At 39.6% G+C, this 18,687-nt stretch overlaps 1 protein-coding gene across 5 annotated transcripts in view; it reads right to left on the bottom strand.

Moving 5' to 3' along the window:
• Lrrfip2 (LRR binding FLII interacting protein 2) overlaps positions 1 to 18,687 on the bottom strand; it is a 103,113-nt gene that overhangs the window by 18,138 nt on the left and 66,288 nt on the right. For 3 of the 5 annotated variants that reach the window (XM_050139226.1, XM_050139222.1, XM_050139223.1), the window contains 5 exons: positions 14,943 to 14,987; positions 13,477 to 13,593; positions 10,897 to 10,968; positions 3,853 to 4,023; positions 263 to 355 (listed from right to left, as the gene is read on the bottom strand). In XM_050139226.1, coding sequence (XP_049995183.1) covers positions 263 to 355; positions 3,853 to 4,023; positions 10,897 to 10,968; positions 13,477 to 13,593; positions 14,943 to 14,987 — 498 coding nt within the window. The remainder of the gene's footprint in view (positions 1 to 262; positions 356 to 3,852; positions 4,024 to 10,896; positions 10,969 to 13,476; positions 13,594 to 14,942; positions 14,988 to 18,687) is intronic. The other 2 variants (XM_050139224.1, XM_050139225.1) reach the window with 1 other exon arrangement.

Here is an 18,687-nt window from a genome sequence, read left to right as displayed (position 1 = left end):
CAGGGGTCGCTTAAGACCATCAGAAAGCACAGCTGTTTTATGATTCATAACAGTAGCCAATTACAGTTATGAAGTAGTAATAAAGTAAGTTTATGGCTGGGGGTCACCACAACATGAGGAACCGTATTAAAGAATTGCAGCATTAGGAAAGTTGAGAACCATTGCTTTATAACACTGTAATAGTCTCCCTACAAACACACCACTATCCTATCCAACTCATCTGTTTTTCAAAAGCAAATATTTCAACAGTTCAAGCACATACCTCAATGAGCTCGTCTCTCTGCCGAAGGCCTTCTTTGAGTTCATCCATTTTATGCTGCAACACACTGCACATATGTTTCTGCCTTTCTAACTCCTGTTATTAAGCAAATGATATTGTTACAGAGGTCAGGGGATACAAAGCTGAACAAACGTCATTGAACACAGGGGCCAAGTCTGACTTCCAGAGTCATGCCTGGATGGATGGTTTGCATTTGGTGAAAAGGGTTAAACTTTAAATATCCATCCTGTATGATGAAGGCAAGAAAAGCAAAAGAAGGACAGCAAAATGTAGGTACTTTTTAAAAATGAGTAACTGTATTGTACAGGAGACTATTTTAAATGATTCCAATATCCAAAACAATAAAAGGTAAGTGGTAGAAAAGATTACATAAAAATTAAAATTTTTAGAAAAGCAAGAGCTACCACAAAGAAATAACAGGAATGACAAGCTACACAAGAAATTATAATTTATGTTCAGAGACAAAGATTTATTCCTATTTTTCCATTTGAAGAATTCCTAAAATAAGACAAATAAAATAACAAAAATAAAACTAACAACAAGGAAAGCCAAGCGAAAGCCCTGGAAACAAGAAGGGAACAGCTCCAATATGAAATATTCTCAAGGGAGAGAACACACAGCAGTCTGAGTGTCACCACCTGTGGCTTACAAAAGACGACTCCGTGGATCCACCCACCATGGCTCTCTATCACAGATATACCGGGAAAACCAGAGAAAGACCAAAGCAGCTTATAAATACAAATATATTGTTTTGCAGGATGACTTCAGGAAAGCAAGTACTGCAAACAACTTGAACGCCCATGAGCTGGGAGCTGGTGGAGCAGTGTCTGCCCAATGGAATAAGCACTATGTACAGGAGTGTACAGGAGTGTAGATATGTGTGCTCCAAGCACAGCAGCATTTACAAGCGGGCTGCCAGTTTCTAGGAAAGGAGGGCCACAAATACATGTGTTGAGATGTATTTCAAATGTTGTATGTCTTTTTTAATAAAAATTGGCTAATATGTCTTCTTGGCTTATAAAAAGAAAAGAGGAATCACTAAACTTAAAAAGAATTTCCAAGGGCTGGAGCAATCACTCAGCGGGTAAGAGCACTTGCTGCTCTTGCAGAAGGCCTGAGTTTGGTTCCCAGCACACACATGGTGACTCACAGCCATCTCTAACTCTGCTTCCAGAGGATCCAATTCCTTCTTATGACCTACACAAGCACCAAGCATGCATACACAAATAAAGGAATAAATCTTTAAGAAAAATAGAAGATAAAAGGAATTCCTCCAAGGAAAGAGGAAAAGTAGCAATGAAAAGCTGAAAGACTCATTAGAGTCTCCACATACTTCGTCTATGCTCAAAACCAAGAGAGATTTTTAAAGATTTATTTTTATTTTATGTATACGTGTGAATATTTGCATGCATGCATGCATGTGTGCCACATACCGGCACCTACAGAGGCCAGAAGAGTTACAAGTGGTTGTGAGCTGCCTCATGGTACTGGTATCTCATGGTGCTGGTAACTAAATTTGCATTCCCTTGAAAAATAGCAAGTATGCTTAACCACCGAGTAATAACATGTGTTTAGATGTCACTAAGCTAGTTCCTTATTAAAAGAAGTATTAAGAAAATAAACTTTTGTATGTTTGTGGTATGTACATGTATGAACGGATGTACCCGCACGTATGTGCATGTGTATGGGAGAACCATGGGTTAATGTCAGATTCTTTCTCAGCTGGTGCCCACCCTATCGTTGAGACAAGTCTCTTACTGAACTTGGGGCTCATGGACTGCATGGGCTGGCTGGCCTGTGGGCTGCAGGAATCCATTCAGCTGTCACTCCCCAGAACACTCAGATGTGTGCTGCCATACCAGGCTTTTACATAAGGACCAGGTACCCGGCATCTGTCAGCTGAGCTATGCCCCAGTCCCGAGAACACGCTCCACACGTTCCTAGTCAGGGCTCTGCTGCCGACACAGACACAGAGACAAGTTTAAAGCTGGGGGGGGGGGGGGGGGCCCTGAAACCTAGCACCTGGCAGCAAGAGGCCCAGGAGCTCAAGATCGTCTTTGGCTACTTAGCAAGTTTGAAGCTAGCCTAGGTACATGAGACCCTGTCTCCAAAGAACAAAACCAAAACCTAAAGAAAATGAATAATGAAATAAATAGCATTTATTATGATAATAACAAGAACTAAAAACATCTTTAAATTTAAAATATACATTTACTATTTGTGTATTAAAACAAACAAACATGGAGGTCCAAGCACAATTTGTAGAATTGGGTCCACTTCACCCACCAGACAGGGTTGGTGACAACTTCAACATGCTGAGTACAGAGCTCTCAGCATCTGCTGCCAGGAGGCACATCAGAGAAGCTGGCCCCTCTGTGTATCTGTGCAGATGGCATTCTACTGTAAGAGGCACATCAAGTATGCATGGTGATTCAGAATCCTCTGACCTGCTTTCTAGGATAGAATACCAAAGAGTAACACAGTTATTGTCTCCAAAACATCCTCTTTGTGGGCCATCACTGACCTAACATGGAAGATACCTTATTTTCACACACCTAGACCCTAGCGGCATTTTCAAATAGGCCTTTAGAGAGTAGCTGTGGGTTCACAGAAAAACTGAGAGGAAACTACCATATATCTCCTGTCCCCATAGCTGCAGTCTCTGCTATGTCACTAACGTACACACCTGAGCAGTACACTCAGTTCAGTCAGCGAGCCTGCTCTGGAAACCATCACCAGGGAAGTTCATCAAACACAACACAACTGGCTCCCTTACTATGCACAATCCAGATGACCATTTTCAACAATTCAATCAACACATATTTCCTAAAACGTTTTCTTACTTTTTTTCTGTATTAGCAATAAAGCAGTAACTAATCTCTGGCAATAATATCCATTTATTCTATGCTTAGACACCAACACTTCAAAATTTCCAGGTTCAAAAAACTCTTAACACACCCCAGTTTCTTTGCTACAGCTGAACAGGGCAGATCTGGCACTAGACAGTGGCTTTTACTCTCCAACTATATGTAATTTCTTAGGAAAACCCCTATCCGTGTCTGGCTCATCTGTAAACTGCTGTTTCTAAACGAACTGCTTTTTTGGAAGTGGAGTCTCTTGATGAACTCAAGAAGCTCACAGAAAAACAAAAAACTACCTATCTCACTAAGCTCTGTGTCGTTCCACTTATGATGGAAAGAAAGCAGCAACTCCAAATCACTGTCATAGCTAAAACAACACTACTTGGGAGCCGGGGGAGGCAGAGGCAGGGGGATCTCTGAGAGTTCAAGGCCAGCCTGGTCTACAAGAGCTAGCTCTGGGACAGGCACCAAAACCACAGAGAAGCCTTTTCTCAAAAAAACAAAACAACAAACAACGCTACTTGAATTGTAATCTAGTTTTTAACAACTTAAAAAGGATAAAAGTTTTCCTTCAGAAAAAAATTATTAGGGCAGTGACTAATTTCTCAGAGCACTCGGTTCGCAGTTTCCCGCCAACCCTATCTTCTTCAAATGGCAGACTTTGATTTTTCAGGACCAAGAAAGTGATAGTATATATGATGTGCAAGCTACCTTTGATTTCTCTTCATTTTCTCTGTAAAACTCTGCCATCTGCTCCTCCTGCTCTTCAATAACGTCCTTGAGGGTATCCACCTGGTAGATCAGGTTGTTCTTCTCGTTGTCGAGCTGTGCATTGGACACCATGGCTTTCTTGTATTTCTCTTCTACTTCAGACAAAGACTCCTAAATGACAAAAATCATCAGCTTGATATCCACAACCTGGTGGCTGCACATGAGTGACACAAGAGCAAAGCATGACCTAGCACATATAAAGAAGCATTTCCACACAGTGCAAGCAGGCGAGGGACTCTGTGTTTAGCAGCGTGCACATGTAACAGAAAGACGGTAGGAAAGACACTAATGCCTTTCCGGGAAGTATTCTCTTTGCATGCCAAGAACACAAAATAAAGTAGCAATGAAAAAGTGTGCAGAAAACGTGTTTTTAAGAGGTAGTAAATGTAGATAGAATCATTTTTATTTTAAGAAGAGCTTCTCTTGTAGTTTTCAACAAGTAGATGTCTGGTGTTCAGAACACAGCAGTTCGAGAGAACACAGCCTCTCTCAGCACAACCACACACTTCTCGGAATTTTGCCGTTCTTGGGTTTCAGTTTTCAGTATTTCCTCAGTGTGTTTAACACTAATGCAAATGGGACGAACATTTTTAATTATTTAAGAATAATTGCACAGTGCCTGAAATTTTATGTAATTCAAAAATTTTTACCTAAGATACTATACAGTATTTTTAAAAAAGTAACTTTGTAATTGCAATTGCCTATTGACTTATTAAAAGATAAAAAGAAAAACTCAGAAGAGTAATCACTTTTGGAGATACTTTTTTAAATGAGTACAAATGTTTAACAAACCAAAATCAGTAAAACAGACCTAGGACTCCAGAACCTAACATATAATCAGTTTTTCAACAAAGGTGTCCATGTAATCCAAAGGGAAAGAGTGAATGATGCTGGGACAACCCTGTTCTGATGAATGAAGATGAATGACGACCTAACACCAGGCACAAAAATTAGCTCAAAATGAACCAAAGATCTAAATGCAAAGCTAAAACCTTAAAACTCTAAAGGAAATACAGAAGTCAGTTTTCATGACTCTGGGTGGTTAATGGTTTCTTAAACAAAAATTACACAAAGAGCACTATTAGTCAAAGAGAAAAGGGAGACCTTATTAAAATTTAAAACTTTACACTGCAATGGCAGCCCACAGAATGGGAGGAAGTACTTGTAAGTGTTCTGATAATTGACTTCCATCCAGAACATTACAGACTCGGGCAGATCCACAAAGAGGGTATACGTATACACATGGATGTCCAAGGAGTACAAGGATGCATGTTCAGCACCAATACTCATTAGGAGATGCGCATCAAAAACACCCAGTGTGATCCTATGTCTCATCTATTAAAATGGCTAGAATCCATAATCAAATCTTTAGGCACAGGGCTGAGGCCAAATGTCCAGTAGAAGAGACCACACCTCAACCTCAAGCAAGCTCCTTCCCCATGAAAGAAAAAAGGATTAGGGAGGTATGATGAAGCTGGATTCTTTATACTGCTGGTGGAAGTGGAAGTGGCTACTCCGGAAACAGTTGGGCAGTTTCTCAGATGTCCAACCATCTGACCTAGTAATTCTATGCTTCACAAATCAGAACTAAATACAGGTATGATTAAAAATCGTATTGAAAACATTTAACTAAAAGCATATGTTAAAAAGTCAACTATAAGAAGGTCCAGATTCAATGGTATCTATTCATATAATATCAAATATCAGCTAAGAAGTTAGCAGTAGAAAAAAATCCTTATCACAGTTTAGTAGCATATAAAATGGGGTGTGAATCCATGGGTAACAGAATCAAAGGAAACTAAAAAACTAGGCACATGAACAAAATACATGATGCAAACAGGTCCATGTGAAATTAGTACAAGATGATTTCCCTGTAAAAAGCACATAACAAACTCTTAAAATGGGGCTGGAGAGATGGTTCAGTGGCTAAGAACACTTGCTGTTCTTCTAAAAGTCCCAAGTTTGATTCCTGGCACCTATTACAGACAGCTCACAACTATCTGTACCTGTGTCTCCAACTCTAAAACTCTGATGCCTCTTCTGGCCTCTGTGGGCAACCACTCATATATACACAAACACTAAAAAAATAATTTTTTAAAGATTTATTTATTTATTATGTTCTGCCAGAAGAGGGCACCAGATCTTATTATAGAGTTTATATGGCTCACAGTTTGTCAGCCACCATGTGGTTGCTGGGAATCAAACTCAGGACCTCTGGAAGAGCAGTCAGGGCTCTGAGTCATCTCTCCAGCTCAATAAAAATATTTTAAAGAGAGACTTCTAAAGTGCCAAGGTAGAAAAATATCCTAATCTTACTTACATTTTTAGTCAAGTTTTATGAAAACAAATTTTTTTATCCTTCCCAGGTCCATTGAATACCAGATCCAGAGGGAGAGACTGGAGATTTCTATTTTAAGTATCACGGGATGACTCTGGAGTATACTCACATTTCGAAGCCACAGTATAAATGTTTAAGCTTTGATTATCTATGTCCAACTACTCCACCAATAAGCATTCATAACCCAGTTGTGAAGCTCTCTTACTACTAGTTCAGGAAGTGCCTTCATTATTTTATTCTTAGTTCCCTACATAAAGTAGACACTTCACATACTGACCAACTTATAGCTGATAAGATTTCTTCTCCTAGTCCATTAACTCTTCATTCAACAGTTTTTTCTGGACTTAAAGAGATAATCTATTCTTGCTCTCCTACAAATAAAAGGTATGTACAGAAGAACATTATCTGGAAAGTCATAAACAAAATTAATCAATAAAAATGAAGCAGTACTTATATCAGACAATTTATACAAAGACAGATACATTGCTCTTGTTCTCAACCTCTCAAATCCAAGCTGAACAAATACAACAAACTGATACAAGGCCGAGATAGTGACCAGCACATTCTAAGGAACTGATGAATCTTAACTGCTTGCCACCAAAATGTCAAGTCCTTGTAAAGGCAATACATACTTTCTGAGATTAGAAGAATAAAGGATGCTAAATTTGGGTTGGGGACCTCAGAGACATAGAGCCAGAACTGTGTCTTCATCTCTTAGAGCTAGGATTGTTCTAGTTAGATCAAGATTATGCTGGACACAAGTGGTTGCTTGCTGAAGCTAGCAACAGGTAAGGATGCAAAGATTCTAGCTGCCTAAGGGAAGTATCCAGCTGTGCCTCTCAGCTTTTGAGAGGAATTTCTGAATGCTACATTTTTATAAACCTATATGGTTGAGATCCTGGTATCTGAAATCTTATAGTTTGGGTTTTTGCTGTTTTGCTTACCCAAAGTTTTTTTTAGTTGATTTTTTTTTTTTCAAGATAGGGGTTCTTGCTATGCCATTCAGACTGGTCTTGAACTCACAGGCTCAAGTAATCTTCCTGTTTTAGCCTCCCAAGTACCTATGGCTTCAAGTGAGTACCACTGAGCCTGGTTCATCCAAAGGTGTTTTTCTCTCTCCCCTTTCTTCTCTCCTGTCTCCCCATCACCACCTGACTTCAGTTTGTTTGTTTGTTTGTTCAGTACTCAGATTTGAAACACCAGTGTCAGTTAGAAATGTATTAGGTTTTAAGCTCTCCACATTGCCTTACTGCAGACAATTCCCTGTGTAGGTAACTCTGTCAAAACAGGGACTATTTTCCAAGCCTCTTCATCTCATAGAAGAAAACCACACAAAGAGACTGAAGGAATGCAGGTTGGCCAGACAGTTATTGTGGACCACATCCACTCAGCCTAACTGCAATTAGCATCTTAATCAGAGCAATTGGAATTAACCACAACAGATTGGGCCTGTTGGGGCTGGAGAGATGGCTTAGCAGTTAAGAGGAAATATTGGCTCCTAGCGCCCAGTTAAGGCAGCTAACAGTGACTCTAGTACTTCTGGCCTCTACCTGCGCACACACAAATACACCTATTTAAAAGAAAAAAGAAATGATTGGGTCTGTTGACATTTTCTCATAACAAATAGTGAAAAGGGGTCATTAGATCCTCACTTAAAACTCCCAGCCATTCCCTCCCCTCTGCACCTCCCTGCCAGCTGAATATACTTCTGCTCCAGATGCACAGAATCTAGGAAGGCGCACGAGTATATGCACTATGGAATACGGACTGGAGGGAGCGCCTATGCAGCGATGGCGAAGGCTAAATCCCCGATGGGGTGACTTTTCAGTGAAGGGACTGTCTGGGGGTCACCCACGCCCCTGGAAGTATGCCCCAGAAGCTCACCAGCTTCACAAGCAGGGCTGCTGCTGTTGTGCTATCTGAGGTGAGTAGACCAGTTGCACTAAGTGTCCCCAGAGAAAGTTAATGTAACACTAGGTTTTAATAATCTAATAATTCTGAAATGTTAACTACTAATTAAAAACTGCTCTTAAAAAATACCTAAGCAAAAAAGGTGGTAAGATTTTATGGGAGAAAAAAAAATATTAAGCAAAATTCTTCCTTGCCCATACTCCAAGCAGAGGCAGCAGTGCCATGAGTCAGGCTGTTTCCTGTTCTCATGTGTACACACACCTTCTTGCCTATTTAATATAAACTATATACATACATTTTGTTCCACAACTTCCTGTTGGGGAATATTATTTTCAAGTGTGTGACTTTTGTTTACGCTGCATTTGTTTATCTGTGAAGCTGTGGTTCTTTGCCTATCTAAAACACCTGATGGCTCTAATAAAGAACTGAATGGCCAAAAATGAGGCAGGAGCAGGGATAGGTGTGGCTGGCAGGCAGAGAGGATAAACAGGAGACCCAAGGAGGAGGGGAAGCAAGAGAACAAGGAGAGGAAGGCACTAGGGGCCGGCCAGCCACGCAGACAGCAAAGGATTAAGAGTGAAAGTAAAATATACAGAAGTGAAGGAGAAAGCCCAGAGGCAAAAGGAGGTCGGGATAATTTAAGAATTAAGAAAAGATGGCTAGAAATAAGCCAAGTTAAGGACAGGCATTCATAACTAAGAATAAGCCCCCATGTGTGATTTATTTGGGAGCTGGGTGGTGAGCCCCACCAAATGACCAAAAAGCCAAAAGAGTGAAACATCACAGAACAGCTTCCTACCTTTTCAATGTCATGAAAAGCTTGTACTCACTAAAAACAGGTAAATTGTGTTATTTTATGAATCTCTATAATTCTGTTTTAAAAATCAATAAAGTATTATAGTTTTTAAAATAGGTTTAGTCCTTTATAAAATCATTAAAGATGTTTATATCATTCATCCTTTTAATACTATTTTACTGTTTTCTGAGCAATAGTGCACACTACCAGGTTATTCTATGGCATGGAAAAAACATTCTAACACTCCTTATTAAAGGAAGGTGGCAGTGAGTCTAGGGAAAATACTCCAAAAGCAAACATAATAATCATGAACAACATTATAAGTTGTAAAGCAACAGCCCTTTTTAGTAGGTCAGTCACCAACCAGATACATTTTTGTTGCAATTTTTCCAATTAAATGAATCATTGCAAGGATAAATAGAAATCTAAAGTCAAGTCCAATCATTCACAGAAAAGAATTAAGAGACGGCATCTTACCTGTTCAAATTTCAAATTTGTTGGCACTTTTATTCAAGGAATTTAATAAATTATAATATAAAATAAGAGGAAAATGTTTTAAATAAAATAAACAACAACAAAAAAGTTAGGAATTCCTCTGAATCATGTGATCACTGTCTGGCTGTGCTGTTGTATAAGACATTGAGAAAGTATATATGTATCTAATGTACCAGATTTGTTCCCCTGATGCAAGATGTAAGTTATACCACTAAGCCCTAAAGGGGGGATTAAACCTTAAAATTTAGATTAGTAAAAATAAATGGGCCCATTAACTGATTGAGTTCTCCTGATGTTTACTGACAGCTCACCTCAGGCTCCCAGGGGCACACCTCATAGGAGAACTCTCGTCCTTTTTGGTACCATGTGTGGCTGTGCCGAGTCACCTATCAGAGTGCCTTGCATTCGCTCCTCTAGAAGCTTGACCTGTCATGTTTAATGAGACCTCTAGTTTCTTCACAATATCCAGCTTGAACTATATACTGAAACATGGGGTGGGAGGCATAATCAAATGGCTGCCTGACACATTTACACTTCAAGTACAGACGTCCTTGTTGGGAAGAGATACAGGCCATTCAAACTGACCTCCAAATTATTTTTTTTTAAGATTAGATCTCTTAATTTTTAAATTACATTATTTTGTACGTGTGTGTGTGTGCGTGCGCGCACATACACAAATGCCAGGGCACACATGTGGAGGTAGAGGATAACTTGCTGGTGGCAGTTTTCTCCTTCTACCTGTGGGTTCCAGGGATCCAACTCAGGACATCAGGCTCGGTGGCGAGGTACTTCACTCACTGAACCACCACCTTGCCAGCTCTGAATTCTTTAACACACTAACATAAATAATCTTAACTTATATACAGGTAAGAAAAGAATCAGTACGCATGCCTTTAGGTCCCTTCTTTAAGGCTTCCCCACCTCTAAGACTGACTGGACTTGGTGGCAGAATCAGGCAATGCCTTCATTGAGCTGGGGAGACTTTCAAGGTCCAGTTCTCAGTAAAAAATATCCTTAGAATATTTTAGGTGTTTGTCTAATGTTGTATGGTTAAGACCCAAGAGACAACTAAAATTTTTCAAGTCATAGAAACTGTAACGAGCTGGCTGTGGCAGCACACATTTAGAATCCCAGCATTGAGGCCAAGACAAGAGGACCAAAGGCAAAGAGACCAGCCTGGGCTACACAGAGAGTCCCTGTCTCAAAATAATAAAAGTACAAGTTATAGTATCTTCTGCTCCAACTTTCCCCCAAACCTACACTACCATCTAAACTAATCAGCCCGGACAGCGAGCTGCCCTGTCCTGTGTACTGCCGGGTAAGCACATGCTGGAAGGACACACACTGTTAGTAAAGCTATGAGCAGCCGGTTAATGGACTCTGGGACCACAGTTACCAACACTTCTGCAAACAGAGCATGCGTGGGCTACGAGGAGCCCTGTACCTTCAGTTCCTTAAGTCCCTGCATGTATCTCCCTTCTACATCATGTATCTGGTCCTTCAGGTCATAGATGTCCTGCAGGACATAAGAATGAACCGTCGCAAAATATATCTTAAAACTCAAAGTAATCAGATGAAAATACAACTTAGTTCGACTAAAACTAGAGAAATTCAAACATAAAAATATGGACACCACCCCCCATTCCCAAACCACTGCAAGAGGCAAATCCTTCAGATGACAGTGGAACCGGAGAAATCAATCTAGTATCAATACTTCCTTGACACTGAATTCTTTGAAAATAGCACTAGAAAATGGAGATATAGATATATAGATATGGCAATATATATTAACATTTTTAAATGTTTTTTAATTTATAAATCACAAATATTTTTAGTGTAATACTTCACTTACAACTGGTAAATACATAGTAAATTAATTGAAAACAAATTTTATTCTTCATGCGTAAGTTTTAAAAAATATAATACAGTATAAAAATTATGTTACTTTTAAATCACTTAGCTACTGAGCACTTTAATTTGGGAGAAAGAGAAAGAAATTAAACACAAGAAAACAATTTCCAGTGGTAAATTCTACTCAGAGGATATCTTTAAGTGATGAGAAGAACATTTGTTCCAAATGTTTCCATAAATTCTTCTTTAAAAAAAATAAGCCAACTTTTAAATGGAAAATATTATTTCTTAAGTCCAATCATGTCATGTAGAGTCAAGTAGGCTATAACTGCAACAGGACCCCGAGTGCAGCAACGGCAGCAGAATGGACTGCTGGAGACCATCTTGCTCTGTGCTTTCCCTCTGTGACAGGTGAGCCCGCCTTGCACTCACTGATCCATTCAACAAGCATTTTCCTAGGGGTCCATCAGGAGTCAGGCACTAGGACCCAAAAGCTCATCTCTTTCTCAGAGATTATTCTTTCAAGGGAAAAAGATAAAGGCTAAGTCTATAAAAGAGCAACCTAAGGCCAAGACTGGAAGAAGTTGTCTCAGTGTCCTTCTGTCTCATGAGAATGCAGCCCCTAAAGCAAGACTTTCCTTAGTCAAACTCTGGTCAATAGTTCAAACTATTGGGAGAACACTGACATCTCCCAAGGCATAGATGCCACCCATCGACTCTCCTGCCTGCCACAGCTCTACAACTCCTCCTCACCCGCTGCCCTGCACTTTCACAGACAGACGCCTGCCCAGTGGCAGTGGGAAGGCATGGCCACAGGCATGCCCTCCAGGTAAGCCTGCTCTCCCTCAACTCTCCCTTCCCACCTGCTCCAGCCAACCCATAGAAATATAAGAAACCTTACTTTACAAAAAGAAAAGGAAAGAAAATAAACAAAGCAGATACCTGTTTGATCTTCCATCTCTCTTGACAGACTGCCCATCCTAATCCTAGTGTTGCAAAGTCACCTCAGGGCTTGCATTTCCTCCCCTGAAGTTTTCACTTGCCCACTTCTTCCTTCCTCACTGTTCAAGCCTTGGGTTATGTTCTCCTGTCATCTAATGCTCCCTCAGGACTGTGGCTGGAGTTACTTTTAAGAATGCAAATCAAATCATACTGCTCTCCTATCCAATACAGCAAGTTGTGATTTGTACCCCCAGACCCCCACCCCCTGCTTTCTTTCACCAGCAATTCCTCCTTCCTTGTTACCCTAAACTCTCCAAGTCTTCTATACCAATAACCCTCAAGTTCTCTGAATTCATTCAAGAGAGACTCCCCTCCAGTTTCCTTGCTTTATTTTTATTCTTTCTTCAAGACTTAGCTCTGAACTTGCTTCTCTGAAAAGTCTTGTGCTCTCTCTGTTCCTAGTCAAATTTACACAATGCCTGTCTGAACTAACTTATCCTGTTCTTGGTATCACTGTCTAGTATTAGCTGGCTTAACCGGTTCAAATCTTTTCAGTGAACAGTGATCTCCTGAAGGGCAGAACATGATTGGCTGTCTACATGTCCACTGCCAAGTGTTCACAAACAAGAGAAAATGAGTGAGTGGGTAGGTGATTGCAGTTTTTCTCACAAGTCTTGATCTGTTACTCAGAATAGATTCAGCAAATAAGACAATCAACATAATTTTTGGTACATTCTCGTCTTCCAAATAAAAGGGTTTATAAGTGGATGGAGATGTAACTAATGGATCAAGTAAACTTACTACTAGCTCAGGCATTTCTGCTGACAAATACTATACTTTAGTATGAAATACTAAGAAATTATATTTAAGTACCTAATATGATAATGACTCAAAAGGCTAGTAATTTCCATAGTCAAAGGCTAATAATTTTCCAATTAAAACATGGCAAGGTCTTCTTAAAGAATTACTTTCATATATGTCACATAACTGTTTGTCATTGACTGAACCCATTCCAATGCCCTCACATCTTCAGGAAAGATAACTGAAGAAAGAATGATCTAATCCCTTCCTTTCTGCTCGGAAACATCCAAGCGGGATGTTGAGCTGTGGTGATGACCAGGCCTTTACAGAAACTCTATTTGTTCCTCATAAGTCACATTAAGTGTTAAAAGCTCCATGAACTACAAAGAAACCAAAGCTGCTTTGCCAAGGCAGACAAACTATGGTTTACCCGCAGTTCACTTAACGAGGTGTCTGGGTCTATCAAGCTGCTGGTGTCCCCACTGCCCCGTCTGGATGAGTTTCCGCTTAGAGGTGTTGTGGCTGAGGCAGAATTTCGAGATGAAGGCTGAAAAAGAGAGACAATGACACTGTGAGCTGTTCTTTAAAACCGTTTGCTGTGAAGACTGAACCTGGGCAGAGTGGTGGGAGCAGGTGAGCTTCAGATGAACATTCTAACAACACAGTCAAGAAGACCACTAGGAGCAGTTCCCACTGTCAGCCTCGATAGGTCTGCAGAGAGAAGAGGGGCTCGTCATACCAAGTACCATTTCATTACCTCAAACACTATCAGAATCTAAAATTCAAAATTCATACGTGAAAATAATTCTTAAAGAAGCTTTTGTATTCTAGGCTTTTGTCACATTCAAACACCACTCAGGTGAGCTGCCAGGCTAATTTAGAGTTGTTTTAGAAATTCCTAACTAATGTCTAATTAGCACTTCCCTACTTTCGCTCCTAACATGGCTTAAGCAGCTCATCTCCACCGAGAAAGATGAACCTATTTGTAGCCAAGAGCAAGAAAAGAACATCGTACACGCTATTAAGTTTAGACTGTTCTCTCCAAAACCATACTCTTGACTAACAAATAGCAGAGACCTGTGCTATCTGGAATACTTGTAAGTCAAAAGAAATCACCTGAAATTTAGTGAGTCCAAATGAGATGTAAGTATAAAATATACACAGATTTTGAGGGCTTGTTGCAGAAGGAAGAGGGAACAAAGTACCTCATAATAAATTTAAGTGGAGTACAGTGGTGCAGTTCTGCAATTCCAGCAACAGGCTGAGGCAGAAGTCAAGGTTATATACTAGGAGCCTGACTCAAACATCACAAAACAGAACATCTACATTGATTATATGTTGAAATGTGTTGGTTATTTGGGTCGACTATTATAATGCTTTTTCTAGAGTGTGGCTTAAAAAATTAAAACTGCATGGACTTATAGTTTTGCTTGGCATTATAAAATTTAATACAGTAGATCATTTCCCTGGCTTCTTAAAAAATGTTTAGAAAGCAGAAACTTTACTGCAGAGGCACTCCTCTACAAGGGAGTTCTACTTTTCTTAGAGAAGTGAGGTATCTATAAGGAAAAAAAAATCAAAGCTATGGGTTTGTTGGTTCATTCCTAGATACTTCATTTCCATGTTTAATGGCTTTTCAATATCAGTTTTTAGAGAGTGGGAATCAAAGGAGTAGCCAAGAGCTTTAGGAATGACGTCCTGTGAAATAAGATGTGGCTTCTCTCTTCCCAGGGCTTTCACATGATCTAAGGCTGGAGGAATTTGAAGGTCAAGCACAGGAAACAGAGGATGGGAAGAACAGCTCCACTGGCCAATAATACTGAACAACACCAATGAGTCCCAGGAAGTGCGGGGCTGACCTTGAGAGCTCCATCCCATCAAGAATTTTATACTCACTCTTGTGTAATTTTCAGCATACTGTTTGTCTGATTTTTCATCCAACTAGAAAAAAAAAGAGAGATAAGAAGATCAAGAAGACGTTCAGCGTGCTGACTCTTATTTTGTGGGGAGATGAACAATCTCAACAGGGTTTTCTAAGTTCAGTGATGTGTGGAATCAAAAGTAAACACAATAAAACTGAAATAAAAGTTATAACAAAATGTCAAGAATTTTTAGTTCATATCCTAAAGAATATAGGTTGGAAGCAAGCTACATGGATTCAAAATTTTAGATTCTTTAGACAGATTTTTCTTTTCATGGTATTTAATAAATACATTAAAGAAAACTGCATACAAAGCTCAATTAAGCAGAGCAACTATCAATACAAAAATGTTTTTTTTAAAGACTTTTCTTTTTTAAAAGATTATTTATTTTATGTATGTGTGTGCTAACTGCACGTATGCCTTTACACCAGAAGAGGGCATCAGATCCCTCTAAAGATGGTTGTGAGCCACCATGTGGTTGCTGGGAATTGAACACCAGACTTCTGGAAGCGCACGCAGCTGGTGCTCTTAACCTCTGAGCCATCTCTCCAGCCCCATAAAAATGTTTTAAACATTAAGACACAGAATGCATGCATAAAACTATTTAATGCCAAAAGCAGGTTATATAAACATATGTTTCCTTACACAGATAGCAAACTCAAGCAGTACAAAAGGGTGTAAGAAATCGGCCTTTCTCCCCACCAGACCCTGCTCTGCCAAGAACAGCCAACGCCAAGTCTCTGAAAATCTTAACAACACTGTCGCAGACACATTGTTCATCTTCTTTCCCCCAAGCCTCAAAGTTTTAAAAATACTTCATTTTTCTTCATAGCATTTCTTCTCCCTGCACTGTGAGGCTGTTCCATTTGTTGCTGTCTGACCTCTAGCATGCAAGCCTTGTATCTGCACATCCTTCTCTGTACTCGAACAAGAACAGCAGTAGTGTTGGAAGGGCTCAGGATCCACTCCATCCATCTGCACTCACAGGCTTCACTTATGTTGGCATCTCCACAGTGGCGTATCATCTCAACATGCCACAGTCAGACTAGCCTGGCTTCTGCTGCTAATTCAGCCTTCCTGGCTTCTCAGACCAGCTTCAAGAAGCAAGGTTCCTTAAAGATCCATTCCAAAATTCTAACTAGAACTACGGGAAAAATTCAGAGGTGGGAAGCTTTGCTGGAGGCTGACCACTTTCTGGCTGTGCCGGCTGGATCTGAACGTGTTTCATCAACTCCAGCATATGCTTTTAGCTATAGTGGGAAAAGTGACATGGAAACTTAAAACTGAATGAAAATAAAATATCCCCAGTCCTGAACTCTGAAATCAGCCTTCACAGCCATTCACAGGAAGGAGGTTGGAAAACCTCCTTTAGCTTAATTACAGAACAGAAAGCATTGCTCAGACGACTTTATCCCAACTTTCTCACATGTAAAAGTTTCTAGCATATGTTTTATTACCCAGTGATCATGTTTAAATTAAATAGAGACCTTTTACTTAATTAATACACTTATCAGAGATATAAAGGCTGGGTTTTGATGTCTCATTTCTTGCTGTAATACTTTGAAAAGGAAATCATTTTAATTTATTTGGACTTACTTTAAAAAGCACAAAATGTATTACAGCAAGCAGGCAATGACAGCTGGGATTTCAATCCCGTCACTTTCTGCTCTAAATGAGGAAGAACCCCTCTCGAGCGGCACTGGTGAAAAGCACTGCCCAGCAGTTAGAACCATCCAAAGTAAAGAAGTGTATCTTCATAAACTGCCTTATTTTCATAAGTATTTTCTAATTCTTTTCTGCTAATAGGTTAACAAGAAGAGACGTATTCAAAATTAAACTACTCAAGTCCATCTGAAATCCTTTTTCATATCACATTAAAAAAAATGACCCCGGGGCTGGAGAGATGGCTCAGTGGTTAAGAGCATTGCCTGCTCTTCCAAAGGTCCTGAGTTCAATTCCCGGCAACCACACGGTGGCTCACAACCATCTGTAAAGAAGTCTGGTGCCCTCTCCCGGCCTGCAGGCATACACGCAGACAGAATAGTGTATACATAATAAATAAATAAAATAAATAAAAAAAAAAGACCCCGAACTCACCCACTTTACTAGACCACCGCCGGAATAATCTTACATTTCAGAGGCCGCGTCACTGACGCCTCCACAATGCTGACTCTATCTATTGTGTTCACTGTATTCTAACAGATTCCATCTGTCGCAACACAAACTGATCATGCGCCAAACCTCAGGAATTGGTAAGCCAGCATAAAGCAGTCATGCCGCAGTCCAATTATGTTGACTGCACTGACTTGGCCAAAGACTCCCTCAGTCTCACTGAGGCAGAACCTATGTAGGCGTATTGCAATGACAAGCTAATGTCTATAATAAATGACTAACGGTACCTGCCAGATCCTGAAAAGGCTTTTAAAATGCAATAAAGTTTAATCACACTTACGGTATAAAAGCATACTCTAAATAAAGTATTTACAGTGTAGTTTGTTAAATGTATCCATTAGATTACAATTATCCATTAACTTCTATTAAATATCCTTCATTTGACATACCTGGTAAAAAGAAGTGTTTCAACTTTAGGATTTTTTTTTCCAACTATGGAAATAATCATATATATACACACACTAAGATATCTTAGTACCCAAGTCTAAACATAGAATGCATCTACATTTCACACTTTATACACATAAGTTAATTATATATATAATATATATTATTTATTTATATATATTCAGTGTGAACTGAAGTTTGGCTACAACCTAGCTTATATAACACAACGAAGGTACATAAAAACTTTTAGATTTTAAAACATTATGAATTTTGAATTTTTGTATCAAGAAAGCTCAACATAATAATGCTAATAATGACAAGGTTATCTAAAACTTGTTTAATAAGAAACAAACAAAATACAGGAAGTGGATCTGATCATAACAGAGAAGGGAAGAGAAAAGTGGATTAATGATTTCCTGAAGTGAATCTGGCTAAGGATTTCTTTCTAAAAACAAGTGCAATGAGCAGTAAGTCAGCACACAGTTAGACTCTTTTCCTTTATGCTAGCCTGCCTACAGAGCAAGACAGGAAGCTACAGCATATCAATCCTGTAGTCTTGTACAACTGGCTGGCACCTTTCTCCAGCACCTCCTGGATCCAGGATTATCACCGTGTGAGCAGACAGTGGGTCCACAACATGGCAGCTAGAAAACATCTTGCTAAGGCAGAGCTGGGAACGGGGAAGAATCAACCAATACAAACTCCCTTTCACCTGCTTCAGTGAGGTGAACTAAAGCATAGGCTTTTCAATTTAGAGAAAGTCCCCTGTTTAGAAGACAGTGGTGGCGCACACCTTTAACTCCAGCACTAGAGAGGCAGAGGCAGGTTAATCTCTGTTAGTTCGAGGCCAGCCTGATCTATAAGAGCTAGTTCCAGGGCAGCTAGGACTATTACACAAAGAAACCCTGCCTCAAAAACAAAACAAAACAAACAAAAAATTATCAAAAAGCAAAATTAATGATCTTCTATAGGTATTTAAAAATACAAAAGGCAATGGCTCTCAGGCTATAAAATAACAGGAGAAGCCCTGTTCTAAACAATCTTTTGCCTACATTAAAGAGGTATTTAATTAATAGAGGCAGTAAGAGACAAACTGTAATGTTCTTCATGTCTCCATAATTACTAAAGCAAACCGCCAAGAACTCAGTGTACAAAGGCTA

The sequence above is a fragment of the Alexandromys fortis genome, unplaced genomic scaffold (assembly GCF_014885135.2).
Source record: "Alexandromys fortis isolate MF-2015 unplaced genomic scaffold, M_Fortis_MF-2015_v1.1 scaffold_36, whole genome shotgun sequence".
NCBI lineage: Eukaryota > Metazoa > Chordata > Mammalia > Rodentia > Cricetidae > Alexandromys > Alexandromys fortis.
This window is presented reverse-complemented; position numbering and strand designations above follow the sequence as displayed.